This window comes from Capricornis sumatraensis, chromosome X (assembly GCF_032405125.1).
Source record: "Capricornis sumatraensis isolate serow.1 chromosome X, serow.2, whole genome shotgun sequence".
Classification (NCBI taxonomy): domain Eukaryota; kingdom Metazoa; phylum Chordata; class Mammalia; order Artiodactyla; family Bovidae; genus Capricornis; species Capricornis sumatraensis.
Genome location: NC_091092.1, coordinates 96,325,802 through 96,344,752, shown reverse-complemented (window position 1 = coordinate 96,344,752; position 18,951 = coordinate 96,325,802). Strand labels below are relative to the sequence as shown.

The following is an 18,951-nucleotide window of genomic DNA, read 5'->3' as shown; positions in this document are numbered from 1 at the left end:
GAGCTCAGCTTCCTTCCTCCCTCCCCACTCCAGCATGTGGGCTGTATTACTACAAACTGTTGCTCAGATAGTCTTTTCTTTCTTCTACACGGCTAAGATTCCCAACCCAGTCTTGACAAACCCAGACTACAATAAAATCACATCTTGAGATTTTTAATAATATTTTATCTATTTTTAATTTGTATTAGGCTAGTATTTTTTTTTCAATTTTCTTGCTTTTTATAGTCCCAGTGATATCACTCATATACCAGAGGCTCACTTAAGAATTCAAGATAAAACAAAGATCTAGAGTTTCTTAAGAGAACAGAATTCACTCATTTTAGGAGTTAATGTCAAATCATAGTACTGGTTTGTTTAAAGCAATTTTAATATGAAAATAGCATAGCTATGTAGCAGGTACACCTAATAATGATCAGTTAATGAACTGCCTTACATTTTGGTGGTGTTGTTATATAGTCTGCTTACTTTGACAGTCTGACACAGACAACCACTTATATTACTATACTCTTTAGCATTTGAATACCTGAGAACTTGACTATTTGTCTAATTCCAGATCTCAGAGAGACCACAAGAGGAAAGAACTATTATCCCTTCTTATGGAAGGGGACTCAGAGGAGTCAAGTGCTTTCCCATAAGACCCTAAATTATATGAAAAACAGTGAGAAAAAATAAGGAAATCTGTGTTATAGTGAGAGGCAACACTCTACAAATATTCTTCCATATGACTGTTCCCACTCTTTAACAGTTACTTGCCATCAAGCAGGAGCTGGCAGAGCAGGAAAGAAATAAATGAACACACTACAAATGCCACTTAACATCTGCATAGCACTTTAAAATTTACAAAGTACACATATATTTTTTCTGATGTGACCCACTTAAAACCCCTCAAAAGTACTAAAGTTCTGAGAAGTAACATGTTTGAGGTCACAAAGCTAGTAAGTGACAGTAGTGTGTCTTAAACCCAGGTCTCCTAGAGCCAAGTTTAGTTCTCATCAGAGAAGTTTTGTTAACTCACATTGTTCTCTTTGTAGAAGTAGGAGAGCACAGGCACACGTTCTTTACTTCTGAACTTCGAACTTCCAACCACCGTTCCCAATGTAACAGATTTAGGAACCACTATTTCAGGAGGGTAGGTACTGCATATCTAAAAGAAAACAAACTCAATTTTTCAAATTTAATCTTCTTACATTTTTTTTTACCTGCTAGCAGCAACAGGTTGGAATAGCAACCACTCAAGCATTAGCTGTCCATTATTAATCAACTAGAATCATCGATTCCTCAAAAATAAGAACAAAAATATCCTTGATATAAAAAGCTCTTCCAAATATGCTATTATTTTCTAGAAATGAAAATATTGAGATCTATAAGGACAAAATGTACCTTAGGAATAAGTAACAATATAGGTAGAAACATTTTACACATGTCACATTGCTAGAGGAGTTGAAGCATGTCCTATGTGACTACACTGGGAAAGGGCAAAAGCTTCAACTTTTGTCTGGTTTTCCCCAGACTTTACTCCTTTTCCCTTTGTTGATTTTGCCTTCTATATTTTCACTGTAATGAACCACAGTCACAAGTGACTATATGCCAGGTCCTCCTAGTGAATCAATACACTTGAGAGCTTCTATATTTGGCCCAGAAATCTTTCTGGAGATCTAGGCTCAAATGCTTGATATCAAATACCTGATTTTTAAAATCACCTTAAACTCACATCTAAAACTTAAGATGCTGTCTGACCCTCTTGTAATCCTTATCTTGCTAACATATCCATACCCACTTGGGTCATCTAAGCCAGAAACCAGGAAACCTGTGATGCCTACTAAACTTCCCCCTCTTTCTCCCAGCCACATTAAAGTGTCACCAGGTTCTTTAACTTCTACTACCTAAATATCTGTTAAAACTATCTCCTCCTCACCATCCATAGCCATTGCCTTACTTCAGGTTCTCATCACTTCTCATATCACTCTCCTGTATTCTTAACTCCAGCAAACCAATTCTTCATACCAATATCAAAGTTATCTTTTTAAAATACAAATAGACTTACAGACATTTCCAGATCAAAATACTCTTGTGGTTACGGTCCTCAGGATAACGTTCAAATTCTTCAATTTATCCCTGATCTGAGTTCACTTACTGACCTCTTTCCTTCACTCCCTTATAAGTTAAGATAGAATCCCTTCTCTAGGCTATTCCCCAGCACTTAAGGCTCTTACTGGCATTCCAGTTTGAATTCCACATTCTTCACCTATGCTCCCATAGCACCCTATTCTTTAGACTATGAGAACTCTGAGTTGGTGTTTTAAATGCATTAGTTATTTAATAAAAATCTTGTTGAATGGCTGAATGCTGAATGAAAAGGAGAGATAATGGGTGGTTTTTTTCCCTTTTCAAAACTTTGTTTGCTGAAATACTTCTGTTTCAATTAAGTGAACCAAAAGAAAACAGTAACAAAATTACCTCATAGTTTCTGTTGGCATCTGTTATGGTCCAGTACCTGTTAGGAATTCCCATACGTGCAAAATCTGATGTTTGGTCAATCAGTTTCCATCCACTTTCCCTCATGTCTTTTGAGAACTTGGGATTATATGAAAAAGCATACAGATCTTCAGGTAATTCTATAGAAGAAATATAGGCATGAAAACAAAGTAATAATGAATAAAACTTAACACCAAATAATGCAATAAAAGCTATATTTTCTTCTCCCTAAGGGAGTATTTGTCATCAGCCTCTGAAAAAGGCAATAATTTGTGTACAAGGTTGCCTTTATTTGTGTACAAGGAATAAGAACTGAAATAATGCTTCACAATCTTCTTTTAAAAATATTTATATGATCCCAACACAAAGCAGGAACATTCTGCCTAGTTTCCAGTAAAATGCTGGATAATGGACAGAACTCAATTTTCCAGTTTTCACATGCTGCGAAAGTGGTCCTTACCAAAATTTTTAACTGATCTTCAATGTCCTAACTGCAGTATTTGTTGTAACATATAGCAAAACATTAGCAGTGTTCTTGCATTTTGTTTAGTCAAAACAAGTACTTGCTTCTGGCTGAAAAATGGCCATCTCTTCTTGTCAACCCCACTTCTTCTTTCACAAGATTCAACATATACTCAATAACTCATTTGATCAATTTATGTGGCAACAAATTGACTATGTGGCAATAAAAGAGAAACCCAAGTAAGACGGTAGGCAGTGAGAGAGGGCCTCAGAGGAAAGACAAACTGGAACCACAATCACAGACAACTAGCCAATCTGATCACATGGACCACAGCCTTGTCTAACTCAGTGAAACTAAGCTATGCTGTGTGGGGCCACCCAACACTGATGGGTCATGGTGGAAAGGTCTGACAGAATGTGGTCCACTGGAGAAGGGAATGGCAAACCACTTCAGTATTCTTGCCTTGAGAACCCCATGAACAGTATGAAAAGGCAAAAAGATAGGAAACTAAAAAGATGAACTCCTCAGGTCAGTAGGTTCCCAATATGTTACTAGAGATCAGTGGAAAAATAACTCCAGAAAGAATGAAGGTATAGAGCCAGAGCAAAAACAACACTCAGTTGTGGATGTGACTGGTGATAGAAGCAAGGTCCAATGCTGTAAAGAACAATATTGCATAGGAACCTGGAATGTTAGGTCCATGCACCAAGGCAAATTGGAAGTGTTCAAACAAGAGATGGAAAGAGTGAACACTGACATTCTAGGAATCATTGAACTAAATGACAGAATGAACTCTGTTAATTTCCAAGGCAAGCCATTCAATATCACAGTAATGCAAGTCTATTCCCTGACCAGTAACGCTGAAGAAGCTGAAGTTGAACAGTTCTTTGAAGACCTACAGGACTTTTTAGAACTAACACCCAAAAAAAGATGTCCTTTTCATTATAGAGGACTGGAATGTAAAAGTAGGAAGTCAAGAAACACCTGGACTAACAGGCAAATTCAGCCTTGGAGTACAGAATAAAGCAAGGCAAAGGCTCATAGAGTTTTGCCAAGAGGATGCACTGGTTATAGCAAACACCCTCTTCCAACAACACAAGAAAAGACTCTACACATGGACATCACCAGATGGTCAACACCAAAATCAGATTGATTATATTCTTTGCAGCCAAAGATGGAGAAGCTCTATACAGTCACCAAAAACAAGACTGGGAGCTGACTGTGGCTCAGATCATGAACTCCTTATTGCCAAATTCAGACTGGAATTGAAGAAAGTGAGCAAAACCACTGGACCATTCAGGTATGACCTAAATCAAATCTCTTATGACTATAGAGTGGAAGTGAGAAATAGATTTAAGGGACTAGATCTGATAGAGTGCCTGATGAACTATGGACAGAGGTTCATGACACTATTTATGAGACAGGGATCAAGACAATCTCCAAGAAAAATAAATGTAAAAAGGCAAAATGACTGTCTGAAAAGCCTAACAAATAGCTGTGAAAAGAAGAGAAGTGAAAAGCAAAGAAGAAAAGGAAAGATATACACATTTGAATGCAGAGTTCCAAAGAATAGAAAGGAGAGATAAGAAAGCTTTCCTCAGTGATCAGTGCAAATAGAGGAAAACAATAGAATGGTAAAGACTAGAGACCTCTTCAAGAAAATGAGAGATACCAAGGGAACATTTCATGAAAAGATGGGCTCAATAAAGGACAGAAATGGTATGGACCTAACAGAAGCAGAAGATATTAAGAAGAGGTGGAAGGATTACACAGAAGAACTGTACAGAAAAGATCTTCATGACCCAAATAATCACGATGCTGTGATCACTCATCTAGAGCCAGACATCCTGGAATGGGAAGTCAAGCGGGCCTTAGGAAGCATCACTACGAAGCTAGTGGAGGTGATGGAATTCCAGTTGAGCTATTTCAAATCCTGGAAGATGCTGCTGTGAAAGTGCTGCACTCAATATGCCAGCAGATTTGGAAAACTCAGCAGTGGCCACAGGACTGGAAAAGGTCAGTTTTCATTCCAATCCCAAAGGAAGGCAATGCCAAAGAATGCTCAAACTATCACACAATTGCACTCATCCCACATGCTAGTAAAGTAATGCTTAAAATTCTTCAAGCCAGGCTTCAAAAATACGTGAAATGACAACTTCCAGATGTTCAAGCTGGATTTAGAAAAGGCAGAGGAACCAGAGATCAGATTGTCAACATCCGCTGGATCATCGAAAGAGCAAGAGAGTTCCAGAAAAACATCTATTTCTGCTTTATTGACTATGCCAAAGCCTTTGATTGTGTGGATCACAATAAACTGTGGAAAATTCTGAAAGAGATGGGAATACTAAACCACCTGACCTGCTTATTGAGAAACATGTATGCAGGTCAGGAAGCAACAGTTAAAACTGGACATGGAACAACAGACTGGTTCCAGATAGGAAAAGGAGTACATCAAGGCTGTATATTGCCACCCTGCTTATTTAGCTTATATGCAGAGTACATCATGAGAAATGCTGGGCTGGAAGAAGCACAAGCTGGAATCAAGATTGCTAGGAGAAATATCAATAACCTCAGATATGCAGATGATACCACCTTTATGGCAGAAAGTGAAGAGGAACTAAAAAGCCTCTTGATGAGAGTGAAAGAGGCGAGTGAAAAAGTTGGCTTAAAGCTCAACATTCAGAAAACGAAGATCATGGCATCTGGTCCCATCACTTCATGGCAAATAGATGGGGAAACAGTGGAAACCGTGTCAGACTTTATTTTGGGGGGCTCCAAAATCACTGCAGATGGTGATTGCAGCCATGAAATTAAAAGACGCTTACACTTCTTGGAAGGAAATTTATGACCAATCTAGATAGCATATTAAAAAGCAGAGACATTACTTTGTCGACAAAGGTCCATCTAGTCAAGGCTATGGTTTTTCCTGTAGTCATGTATGGATGTGTGATTTGGACTGTGACGAAGGCTGAGTGCCGAAGAATTGATGCTTTTGAACTGTGGTGTTGGAGAAGACTCTTGAGAGTCCCTTGGACTGCAAGGAGATCCAACCAGTCCATCCTAAAAGAGATCAATAATGGGTATTCATTGGAAGGACTGATGCTGAAGCTGAAACTCCAGTACTTTGGCCACCTGTTGCGAAGAGCTGACTCATTGGAAAAGACCCTGATGCTGGGAAAGATTGAGGGCAGGAGGAGAAGCGGACGACAGTGCATGAGATGGTTGGATGGCATCACCGACTCAATGGACATGGGTTTGGGTGAACTCCGAGTGTTTGTGATGGACAGGGAGTCCTGGCGTGCTGTGGTTCATGGGGTTGCAAAGAGTCAGACACGACTGAGTGACTGAACTGGACTGATCTATGGCAATAACTTCCAGAGATGGATGGAGTATTCCAGAACCTTTTACAAAATGCTGGGGCAGCTAACAGATAGCCTCTGACAATAGAATACCAGCAAATTCTAAGAAATTATTCTAGGCCACAGGTAGAAGAAAATGTGAAGGGAAATATAATTCAAATCCAGAGGAAGCTTATGGGTTAGCCACCTGGAGTTGGGCTGGAAGATAAGAAGGTGAGGACAGAGGAAGCAGGGATAACTGCGTTAAGCACTCTGGTAAATTTCCCTAGTTTGCTAGTTGGAGCCAAAGGTAGGGGTAGGAACAGCAAGCAAAACATAGAGCTTGCAAGGCAACAACAAAAAATTTTGCTCCAAAGCAGTCTTAATTCCTGAACTGTGGAAAAATTTACAAGTTGATATTTAAGATGAAAGAAAGAGAAGGAAGTAACATCTGTCAAACATCTACAATATACCAAGTACTGAATGAAATTACTATTTTTACAGGTGACAAAGCTGACTTCAAAGGTTATGCATGTTGCCCAAATACCATGGAGCTGTAAGAGACAGAGCCCAGATTCAAACTTATTTAGGTCTATTGAACTCCATATCCCATGATCCTTCCATTATGCTGTTCTGGTGGAGGAGTGGATAATTAAAAAACTATCTAAAACAGATAAAAATACTATCATAACTACCTGGTTGAGAAAGCTTTAGCAGTGAAATATAAACCTCATGGCACACAATATCAGATTCTAAAACAAAGTGGGCCAACCGGAAATTCTTGCAGCGGAGGATCAGTGGACACCCCAGGCTAGTGACAGGCAATTTCTCCACAGTTGCAATATGATGCAATGCAATCTACAAAACAGAAAAAGAACAACAAGTCAGTATGCTTGACTCTCAGTAATGGTAACAGCATAACCAGAGAAGTGGTCATATCTACAGCCTATGACCATCCATTGTAAGGTAAAACTGGGTTTCTGTCAAACAGAAGTAAATAGTGGTAAAAAAAAAAAAAATCTGCATGCATTGAAGGAGACCTGGGTTCAATCCCTGCATTGGGAAAATCCTCTGGAGAAGGGAATGGCTATCCACTCCAGTATTCTTGCCTGGAGAATTCCATGGACAGAGGAGTCTGGTGGGCTACAGTCCATACATTGCAAAGAGTCGGACACAACCAAGCGACTAACACTATCACTTTCACACTTTCAATGAAAAGCAAATTATGGTACTATAAAACTTCTCTCTCCTTAGGGATATAAGGTTAAGACCATTTATCAGGCAATTGTGGTGAATTTGGGTCAGAACAGATGGCTTCTAGAACTACTGTTATTGTTTAGTCTCTGGGTTATCATGTCTGACTGTGTCTGTGCAGAGAGTCGTGTCCATGCAGAGTCGTGTCCGACTCTTTGCAATTCCATGGACTATAGCCTACCAGACTGGTGGAGTTTAAAAATCATAGTAGAATGATTGTCACAGAGGAAAATAGAACTTCCTTTTGTTCTATCAAATTACTAGTTAAAATGATTAATAATTGGTATTTTGCTTTATTGCTCATGAAGTGTTCCATGAGAATTAACTATTTAACCCCTGTAACAATGCTTTAAGGTATAATAATCCCATTTCAGGAACAAAGAAACCAAAGCTCTGAAAAGTGAATTCTTCATCAAAGGCATTCAGCCAAAAAGTAGCACAGACAGAATTTGAACCATGGCAGTCTAACTTTGTTCACGGTTATTTCTCTAGAAATTCTAAAAACTCTAGTCCTGGAATTAAACTAGAGGAAGATTGATCTACCACATCTTAGACTCTAGTGACAGTAAAGAAGAAATGAAGGAATTTTTTACCCAAGTGACTCAGGGAATAAGTAGAAACTATAAGACTAAGGACTAAAATAACTATACATAAGCACTGTACTGTAGTTAAGAAAGTTATTTCCCATGGGAGTACAGGTTAATAACTCTGATTTAAAAAAATATATATGAAGAATTATTAAATCTTTAGCTTCATTATCCCTGCTCATGCTAATGCAGCAAAAAAGAAATGCATGGAAAAGGAACTGCTACAAGAAACTGCATACAAATAATGCAAGTCTCTCTTTATAATTTCAAAATGCCATGGAATCATAGTTTTACATTTTTAGTCTTTGATGTTCTCCCCTACCTGTGTCTCTGATGTTTCCTGCCACTAAAGCCTAAGTGTACTCTTTTCATTTTCTGGACTTCCTGACCTGCCTGGAATGGCCATCCTATCATCATTGTATTTTCTTTTCCTCCATCTCACACAATCTATGCCCCCGCTTCCATTTATTTTGAAACGAAATATCTTTCAGGAAATCTTTTAATCATACCCATCATCTAAGAATGAGGTAGATGCAGGACTATTCACATATTCCAAGAAGGAATTTTTCATCTTAATGTCTGTCTTAACTATTTTGTCAAACTTAATTCCTGTTGTGGCAGTTTTGAAGGGTCAAAAAACTACTGATAATGTAACAGGAATTAATATATCAAATTTTAAGAAATTCAAAGCCCTCCTGATAAATATGGTAGATCTATGTTTGAGCAGTAAAACACCAACCACTGAGAACAGGTGCCAGGCAAAAAACTGCTGACTTAGAAAGAGACAGAAAGTGAAGCAGACTAAGGCTGGAAAGAGCTTCATTAACAGTACTAACTGGGTAAATATGCCTCCTTTGACATATAGAAAGTTAACATAAGTTCTCCCTTCCTGATCTAGTTCATTAGATTTGAAATAATATCCAGTAGAAACAAATTTGGAGATGTATGCTGTCTGTAAATGCAGGTAGAAAGGGGAAAGGCTCATGACACAGTACTAAAAAACTGGTTCCCAAACTGTTAGAAACTAAAGAGTCCTTACTAAGTATATAATCTAACCACCTCATTTTACAGATGAGGAAACTGAAGGCCAGAAAGCAAGAGTCACTTGCCCAAGTTCATATAGCCAGTTAGTGTACAACTGAGTCTAGTTAAAACCAACTTTCCTGATTCTTCTTTTCTCAATCCTTTCATCATACCAAAGTGAACAAGATATAATGTCATATGGTAAAAGTCATGGTATTTTTTAAAAAGGAAGTATTAAAATACTTTTTAAAATGTATAGTCTGTTTAATTCATTTTATACTTATATAATAGTCTCTATCATGTGCCAGACATGATTTTAGGTACAACATTAACTTTTTTATTCCTATAACCAGGCATTATGATTTCCTTTATTTTATGGATGAGGGAAGTGAGCCTCAGAGAAGTTAAATAACTTGCCCAAGGTTACAAAGGTAGTAAATGTTGAAGCTGGGATTTCATTCTGAACACACTAGCTCTAGTCTTAATTGCTGTGCTATGCCATATACCAGAAGCATGTTTTATTTGTTACAGAGGTCTAAGCATAAATCTAGCTAATGATTAAGATTAAATGATGATACTCTAGGATAAGGAAAGCATAAAGTAATGTAAAGTAATGTTACTAGTGCTAAACTAATTAGAACTAATTAGAGAATATTATTTAAAGATGTAACAATACACACACACAAACACACACACCACTGTGTCTTAGGTCAGACAGCTGGTCTATATTATTGATACCCAAAATATAGTCCATGGGCCACCAGCATCACCTGAGAGCATTTTAGAAATTTAAAATATTAGGCCTGAGATTCTGCATTTTTAACAAGCTCCCAGGTTATATGGATGTTCTTAGTTGTTGAACCAACTTTATGTGTAGCAATTTTATGTGTTGCAAGGTTTTAAGTTACATCAGGATGCTTACCAAGTAGGTATCTTGAAAATAAGTAGAGACCACTTTACCTTAAAATACTGAGGAAAAGTCTCATATAGTTTAAAATGACTATAGTCAACAACTTGGGGGAAGAGAAATCATATGATTCAATTTATGAAAAGACCCACCCAGAATAGAGTCTTTGAAGAAAAGGTTTTATAGCAATTTAACTGTAATTTCAAAAAACTGCCATGTGAGAAAGCATGTATACAAAATTCTTCAAGACTCTTTGATATTTCTTCTTATGACCATACATACCCATGTCTCTTTTCGGGCTGCACCAGAAGCTTCCACATAGATCAGGTGGGTTGCAGTAAGATACAGACTTCCATTTGCTGGTTTCTTACCTACATAACGATCGAGTAATTTCACGTTTTCTACCTGTTATAAGGGTGGGGTGGAGAAAAATGCTTAAGTTATCAACTCACCATCTGTGATTAAAGTGGGGTAACTCAAAGTAAAACAAATACTGTTAATTTACTACAAAATTTTGAGTTTTTCTAGTTTCTGTCAAGGTAACAAACTAGTATGATCTGTGTTTCCTTTTCCTAAATCAACCATGAAGAAACTATAAAAGTGAGAGGGAAACATGGATTCTAAGAAGGATTAAAATTCTAGATGATATTAGTATGATGGAGTAGATGTGTGTAAAAGATAAATAGGACATGGATGAGGTACTAATCTTATTGGAGAAAAGTAGCAGTTATTGTGCATGGAAAAATCAGTAAGGGTAAATAACATGAGATTAGATCCTAAGTTTAAGATCTTAGGTTAAAGTGCAAGAAAATAGAATATATAAATTTCTAAAAAGCAGGAGAAATGTTGATTTATCCCAATGGAAAGTAGAAAGAAAAAACCCAAAAGAGTACCATAAATGGAAATTATAAAATTAAATGCCAGAAATAAGTCCTAATATAAGAGAAATTACAGCAAATATACACAAATTAAACTTAGCAATTAATAGACTTATAGAGTGAATTAAAACAAATACTCAACAATACTCAGTCTAAAAGATATATACCTAAAATAAAGAGATGTAAACAAGTTCAAAATAAAAAGATAGGAAAGATATACTGACAAATATGAACAAAGCTTGAGTAGCAAAAATTCAAATAAAATTATTTAGTGAATCAACAGTTTATTTTCAAAAATATATTCATTTGATCAGGTATTTACTCAAGAAAGTAGAGAGTTCAACACTGAAAAATTTCAAAGGAATATATCACATGAATAAATTAAAAGAAAAAAATCAAATGATTTACCTCAATTGATAGAGAAAAACACTTTTGAGTTCACTTCTATTTATGATGCTAACCCTTAGTGAATTAGCAACAGAAATAAACATCCACAACTTGGTAAAGATTATATATTAAAAGCCTACAAACAATGTCATGTGTAATGGAGAAACTAAATACATTACTTAAAAATCACAAACAAGATAAAGTGGACCCATCTGTCACTGCTACTCTTTTAAATATCCTGCTGCTGCTAAGTCGCTTCAGTCCTGTCCGACTCTGTGCGACCCCATAGACAACAGCCCACCAGGCTCCCCCGTCCCTGGGATTCTCCAGGCAAGAGTACTGGAGTAAGGGTTGCCATTGCCTAAATAGAAGATTATAACCCCATCAATAGCTAAATAAATTTTAAAAGAGAAGAGTGAAGAAAGGAAGATCTGCTCTACTAGATATTAAGATATAGGGTTAAAAAAAATAAGCCTGAAATACTAGTACAAAACTATACAAATAGATCATTGATAAAGGCTCACAGCTCAAAGGCAAACTTCTGTATGAATGGGCACTCCATATAGGATAAACGTGGCACTACTAATTGTGAACAAAAGATATAAGTACTTACCAAATGTGTGGGGAAAACTGTATCAATACATGAAGAAAAATAAAACTAGATCCTTATGTATTACCATATGCAAAAGTGTAATCCAGATATATCTATATGTAAGAAGAAAAACTATAAAGTTACTAGAAAATATAAACTATGTCAGATCGAGAGACAGGAAAAGACTTGAAAAATCAATCAGTAACAGAATGAAAAAGACTTGAAAAATCAATCAGTAACAGAATGGGAGAAAATATATAAAATGTCTAAAACTAACAACAGATCATTATCTAGACTATATAAGGGACTCCTGTAACTCAATGAAAAAAAGATAGAAGCTCTAACAGAAAAGCGGGCAAAAATATAAGAACAGGCAAGTTACAGAATAGGAAATCCAATAGGCATACAACCATGAAGAGACACTCAAAATACTGGTAATTACATAAGTGAAAATTAAAACTACAAGATATTTCTTTAAGTCTGTAAGACTGGAGAAAACTGGAAGGCTAGAAAATGCCACGTGTCAGTAGGGTGTTGGGGATAAAAGAACCCTCTTCTGTTACAACTGTCAGGGGGTGACAGGGTATAGACAGACTGAGACCACTCAGGAGATCAATCTGGTACCACATAGTTAAAGTAACAAAGTATACTCCATGATCCAGAAATTCTATTCCTGAAAACTAGTCCAAAGAAGTTTTAATATAGGTCCTAAAGAGGACACATACAATACAGAACATTTCCATCACAGGGAGAATAGATAATTCAAGATGTAGTGCAGCATTAAGCAGGCATTAGAAGCAATGGGTGAATTTAATTTAGATAACCATTATATCTACTGCTGTGGGCAAGAATCCCTTGGAAGAAATGGAGTTGCCCTCATAGTCAACAAGAGTCTGAAATGCAGTACTTGGGTGCAATCTCAGAAACAACAGAATAATCTTGGTTCATATCCAAAGCAAACCATTCGACATCACAGTAATCTAAGTCTATGCCCCAATCACTAATGCTGAAGAAGCTAAAGTTGACCAGCTCTATAAAGACCTACAACACTTTTTAGAACTAACATCAAAGAAGATATCCTTTTCATCACAGGTTATTGGAATGCAAAAGCAGGAGGTCAGGAGATACCTGCAATAACAGGCAAGTTTGGCCTTGGCATACAAAATGAAGCAGGGCAAAGGATAATAGAGTTTTGCTAAAAGAACACACTGGTTATAGCAAACACACTGTTCCAACAACACAAGAGATGACTCTACACATGGACATAACCAGAAAGTCAATATCAAAATCATATTATGTTCTTTGCAGCTGAAGATGTAGAACTTTTTCTATACAGTCAGTAAATACAAGACCTGGAGCTGACTGTGGTTCAGATCATGAGCTCCTTATTGCAAAATTCAGGCTTAAATTGAAGGAAGTAGGGAAAACTAGGCCATTCAGGTATGACCTAAATCAAATTCTTATGACTACACAGTAGAGGTGACAAATAGAATCAAGGAATTAGATCTGGTAGATGGAGTGTCTGAGGAACTATGGGCAAAGGTTGGTAAAACTGCACCAGGAGACAGTGACCAAAACCACCCCCTAGGAAAAGAAATTCAAGGCAAAGTGGTTGTCTGAGAAGGCTTTACAAATAGCTGAGAAAAGAAGATAAGTGAAAGACAAGGGAGAAAGGGAAAGATATACTCAACTGAATGCAGAGTTCCAGAGGATAGCAAGGAGAGATAAGAAGGCCTTCTTATATGAACAATGCATAGAAATAGAGGAAAACAATAGAATGGGAAAGATTTCTTCAAGAAAATTAGTGATATCAAGGAAAAATTTCTTGCAAGGATGGGCATGATAAAGGACAGAAACAGTAGGACCTAACAGAAACAAAAGAGGTTAAGAAGAGGTGGCAATAATATACACAAGAATTATACAAGAAAGGTCTTAATGGCCCAGAAAACCACAATGGTGTGGTTATTCAACTAGAGCCAGACATCCTGAAATGTGAAGACAAGTAAGCCTTAGGAAGTATTACTACAAACAAAGTTAGTGGAGATGATAGAATTCTAGCTGAGCTATTTCAAATCCTAAAATATGATGATGCTAAAGTGCTGCACTCAATATGCCACAAATTTGGAAAACTCGGCAGTGGCCACAGCACTGGAAAAGGTTAGTTTTCATTCAAATCCCAAAGAAGGACAATGTGAAATAATGTTCAAACTACTGTACAGTTGCGCTCATTTCACATCCTAGCTAGGTTTTGTTCAAAATATTTCAAGCTAGGCTTCAGCAGTTCATGAACCAAGAACTCCAGATGTACAAGCTGGGTTTTGAAGGGCAGAGGAACCAAAGATCAAATTGCCATTATTTATTGGATCATGGAGTAAGCAAAAGAGTTTCAGAAAAACTTCTGCTTCATTGACTAAACTAGGGCCTTTGACTGGGTGGATGAAAACAAACTGGAAAACTCTAAAAGAGATGGGAGTACCAGACCACATTACCTGTTTCCTGAGAAACCTGTATGAGGGTGAAGAAGCAAGTTAGAACCGGACATGGACTGGTTCCAAATTGGGAAAGGAGTATATCAAGGCTGTATATTGTCACCCTGCTTATTTAACTTAAGCAGAGTACATCTATGCAAAATGCTTGGCTGGATGAATCACAAGCTGAAATCAAGATTACTGGAAGAAATATCAATAACCTCAGATATGCAGATAATACCACTCTAATGGCAAAAAGTGAAGAGGAACTAAAAAGACTCTTGATAAAGGTGAAAGAGGAGAGTGAAAAAGCTGGCTTAAAACACAACATTCAAAAAACTAAGATCATGGCATCTGGTCCCATCTCTTCATACCAAATAGAAGAGGAAAAAGGGGAAGCAGACAGATTTTCTTTTCTTGGGCTTCAAAATCCCTGTGGACAGTGACTGCAGCCATGAAATTAAAAGTCCCTTGCTCCTTGGATGGAAAGCTATGACAAACCCACACAGGATGTTAAAAAGCAGAGACATCACTTTGCCAACCAAGTTCCATATAATAAAAGCTATGGCTTTTCCAGTAGTCATGTACGTATGTGAGAGTTGGTCCATAAAGAAAGCTGAGCACCAGAGAATTGATGCCTTCTGCTTGTGGCGCTGAAGAAAACTCTTGAGTCTCCTGGACAGCAAGGAATTCAAACCAGTCAATTCTAAAGGAAATCAAACCTAAATATTCATTGGAAGGACTGTTCGTGCAGTTGAAGCTCCAATACTTTGGCCACCTGATGCAAAGAGTCAACTCACTGGAAAAGACTCTGATGGTGGGAAACCCAGAAGGCAAAAGGAGAAGGGGACGAGAGAGGATGCGGTCCTTAGATAGCATCACCGACTCAATGGACATGAATTTGAGCAAACTCCGGGAGACAGTGGAGAACAGAGGAGCCTACCATACTACAGTTCATGGAATCCCGAAGAGAATGACACAAGTTAATAACCAAACAACAAGAAAAGGAGCAACAGGTTAGAGGTACACATAGAAACATGAATAGATGCAAAAATGAATGGCTTAGTGAAAAAATAAGAAGCAGAATGAAATACTGAAGATATCACTAGTTACATAAATACAAATTCATGCAATTCCATCATGCTTGGAAGGATATATTCAAATATTCAGTTGAGTTCAGTTGCTCAGTCGTGTCCGACCCTTTGCAATCCCATGAACCACAGCACGCCAGGCTTCCCTGTCCATCACCAACTGCCAGAGCTTGCTCAAACTCATATCCATTGAGTCAGTGATACCATCCAACCACCTCATCCTCTGTCATCCCCATCTCCTCATGCCTTCAGTCTTTCCCATCATGAAGGTCTTTTCAAATGAGTCACTTCTTCCTATCAGGTGGCCAAAGTATTAGAGCTTCAGCTTCAGCATCAGTCCTTCCAATGAATATACAGGACTGATTTCCTTTAGGATGGACTGGTTGGATCTCCTTGCAATCCAAGAGAATCTCAAGAGACTTCTCCAACACCACAGTTCAAAACCATCAATTCTTTGGCACTCAGCTTTCTTTACTCCAACTCTCATATCCATACATGAATACTGGAAATAAACAAAGCTTTGACTAGATGGACTTTTGTCAGAAAGTAATGTCTCTGCTTTTTAATATGCTGTCTAGGTTGGTCATAAGTTTTCTTCCAAGGAGCAAGCTTTTTTTAATTTCATGACTGCAGTCACCATCTGAAGTGATTTTGGGATCCAAGAATATAAATCTGTCACTTTTTCCATTGTTTCCTCATCTCTTTGCCGTGAAGTGATGGTACCACAAGCCATGACCTTAGTTTTTATATACTGAGGTTTAAGCCAGCTTTTTCATTCTCTTTTTTCACTTTCATCAAGAGGCTCTTCAATTCTTCTTCACTTTCCACTGTAAGGGTGGTGTCATCTGCGTATATGAAGTTATTGATATTTCTCCTGGCAATTGTGATTCCAGCTTGTGCTTCATCCAGCCTGGCATTTCACATGATGCACCACGCATATAAGTTAAATAAGCAGGGGAACAATATACAGCCTTGACGTACTCCTTTTCCAATTTGCAACCAATCTGCTGTTCCATGTCCGGTTGTAACTATTGCTTCTTCACATGCATACAGATTTTTCAGGAGGCAGGTAAGGTAGTTTAGTATTACCATCTCTTTCAGAATTTTCCACAATTTTTTGTGATCCACACAGTCAAAGGCTTTGGCATAGTCAATAAAGCAGAAATAGATGTTTTTCTGGAACTCTCTTGCTTTTTCCATGATCCAGCAGATGTTGGCAATTTGATCTCCAGTTCCTTTGCCCTTTCTAAAACCAGCTTGAACATCTGGAAGTTCATGGTTCATGTATTGCTAAAGCCTGGCTTGGAGAATTTTGAGCATTACTTTACTAGCATGTGAGATGAGTGCAATTGTGCTGTAGTTTGAGCATTCTTTGGCATTGCCTTTCTTTGGGATTGGAATGAAAACTGACCTTTTCTACTCCTGTGGCCACTGCTGAGTTTTCCAAGTTTGCTGGCATATTGAGTGCAGCACTTTCACAGCATCACCTTTCAAGATTTGAAATAGCTCAACTGGAATTCCATCACCTCCACTAGCTTTGTTTGTAGTGATGCTTCCTAAGGCCCACCTGCATTCACGTTCCAGGAAGTCTGGCTCTAGGTGAGTGATAACAACATCGTGATTATCCGGGTAGTGAAGATCATTTTTGTACAGTTCTGCTGTGTATTCCTGCCACCTCTTCTTAATATCTTCTGCTTCTGTTAGGTCCATACCATTTCTGTCCTTTATAGAGCCCATCTTTGCATGAAATGTTCCCTTGGTATCTCTAATTTTCTTGAAGAGATCTCTAGTCTCTCTCATTCTATTGTTTTCCTCTATTTCTTTGCACTGATCACTGAGGAAGACTTTCTTATCTTTCCTTGATATTCTTTGGAACTTTGCATTCAAATGAGTACATCTTTCCTTTTCTCCTTTGCTTTTGGCTTCTCTTCTTTTCACAGCTATTTGTAAGGCCTTCTCAGACAGTCATTTTGCTTTTTAGCATTTCTTTTTCTTGGGGATGGTTTTGATCCCTGTCTCCTGGACAATGTCATGAACCTTCATCCACAGTTCACCAGGCACTCTATCAGATCTAGTCCCTTAAATATATTTCCCACTTCCACTGTATAATCATACAGGATTTGATTTAGGTCATACCTGAACAGTCTGGTGGTTTTCCCTACTTTCTTCAGTTTAAGTCTGAATTTGGCAATAAGGAGTTCAAAATCTGAGCCAAGATCAGCTCCCAGTCTTGGTTTTGCTGACTGTATAGAGCTTCTCTATCTTTGGCTCTAAAGAATATAATCAATCAGATTTTGGTGTTGACCATCTGGTGATGTCCATGTGTAGAGTCCTTTCTTGTGTTGTTCGAAGAGGGTGTTTGCTATGACCAGTGCATCCTCTTGGGAAAACTCTATGAGCCTTTTCCCTGCTTCATTCTGTACTCCAAGGCCAAATTTACCTGTTCCTCCAGGTGTTTCTTGACTTCCTACTTTTGCATTCCCATCCCCTATAATATAAAGGGTATCTATTTTGGGTGTTAGTTTTAAAAGATCTTGTAGGTCTTCACAGAAACCTTCAACTTCAGCTTCTTCAGCATTACTGGTTGGGGCCTAGACTTGGATTACCGTGATATTGAATGGTTTGCCTTGGATAAGAACAGACATCATTCTGTCATTTCTGAGATTGCATCCAAGTACTGCACGTCAGGCTATTTTGTTGACCATGATGGCTACTCCATTTCTTCTAAGGGATTCCTGCCTGCAGTAGTAGATATAATGGTCATCTGAGTTAAATTCACCCATTCCAGTCCATTTCAGTTTGCTGATTCCTAGAATATCGACATTCACTCTTGCCATCTCCTGTTTGACCACTTCCAATTTGCCTTGATTCAGGGACCTGACATTCCAGGTTCCTATGCAATACTGCTCTTTACAGTATTGGACCTTGCTTCCATCACCAGTCACACCCGCAACAGGATGTTGTCTTTGCTTTGGCTCTGTCACTTCATTCTTTCTGGAGTTATTTCTCCACTGATCTCCAGGAGCATGTTGGGCACCTACTGACCTGGGGAGTTCCTCTTTCAGTGTCCTATCTTTTTGCCTTTTCATACTGTTCATGGAGTTCTCAAGGCCAGAATACTGAAGTGGTTTGCCATTCCCTTCTCCAGTGGACCACATTTTGTCTGAACTCTCCACCATGACCCGTCTATCTTGTGTGGCCCTACATGGTATGTCTCATAGTTTCATTGAATTAGACAAGGCTGTGGTCCATGTGATTAGATTGGTTAGTTTTCTGTGACTGTGGTTTCTGTCTGCCCTCTGATGCCCTCTCTCAGTGCCTACCATTTTACTGGAGCTTCTCTGACCTAGGATGTGGGGCATCTCTTCATGGCCCCCGCTCCTGACCTTGGACATGGGGTATCTTCTCAAGGCCCTTGCTCCTGATCTTGTTGCCTGCATCACACTGAGTGGTGAGTGGCCGAGAGGAGATATCCCACATCTAAGGAG

General features: G+C 38.1%; 1 protein-coding gene across 1 annotated transcript in view; it reads right to left on the bottom strand.

Annotated features, from left to right (window-relative positions):
- Window positions 1-18,951, bottom strand: part of MTMR8 (myotubularin related protein 8) — a 196,878-nt gene that overhangs the window by 165,021 nt on the left and 12,906 nt on the right. Inside the window, 4 exon segments of the mRNA XM_068963219.1 lie at window positions 1,016-1,144; window positions 2,458-2,615; window positions 6,972-7,134; window positions 10,330-10,452. Coding sequence (XP_068819320.1) covers window positions 1,016-1,144; window positions 2,458-2,615; window positions 6,972-7,134; window positions 10,330-10,452 — 573 coding nt within the window.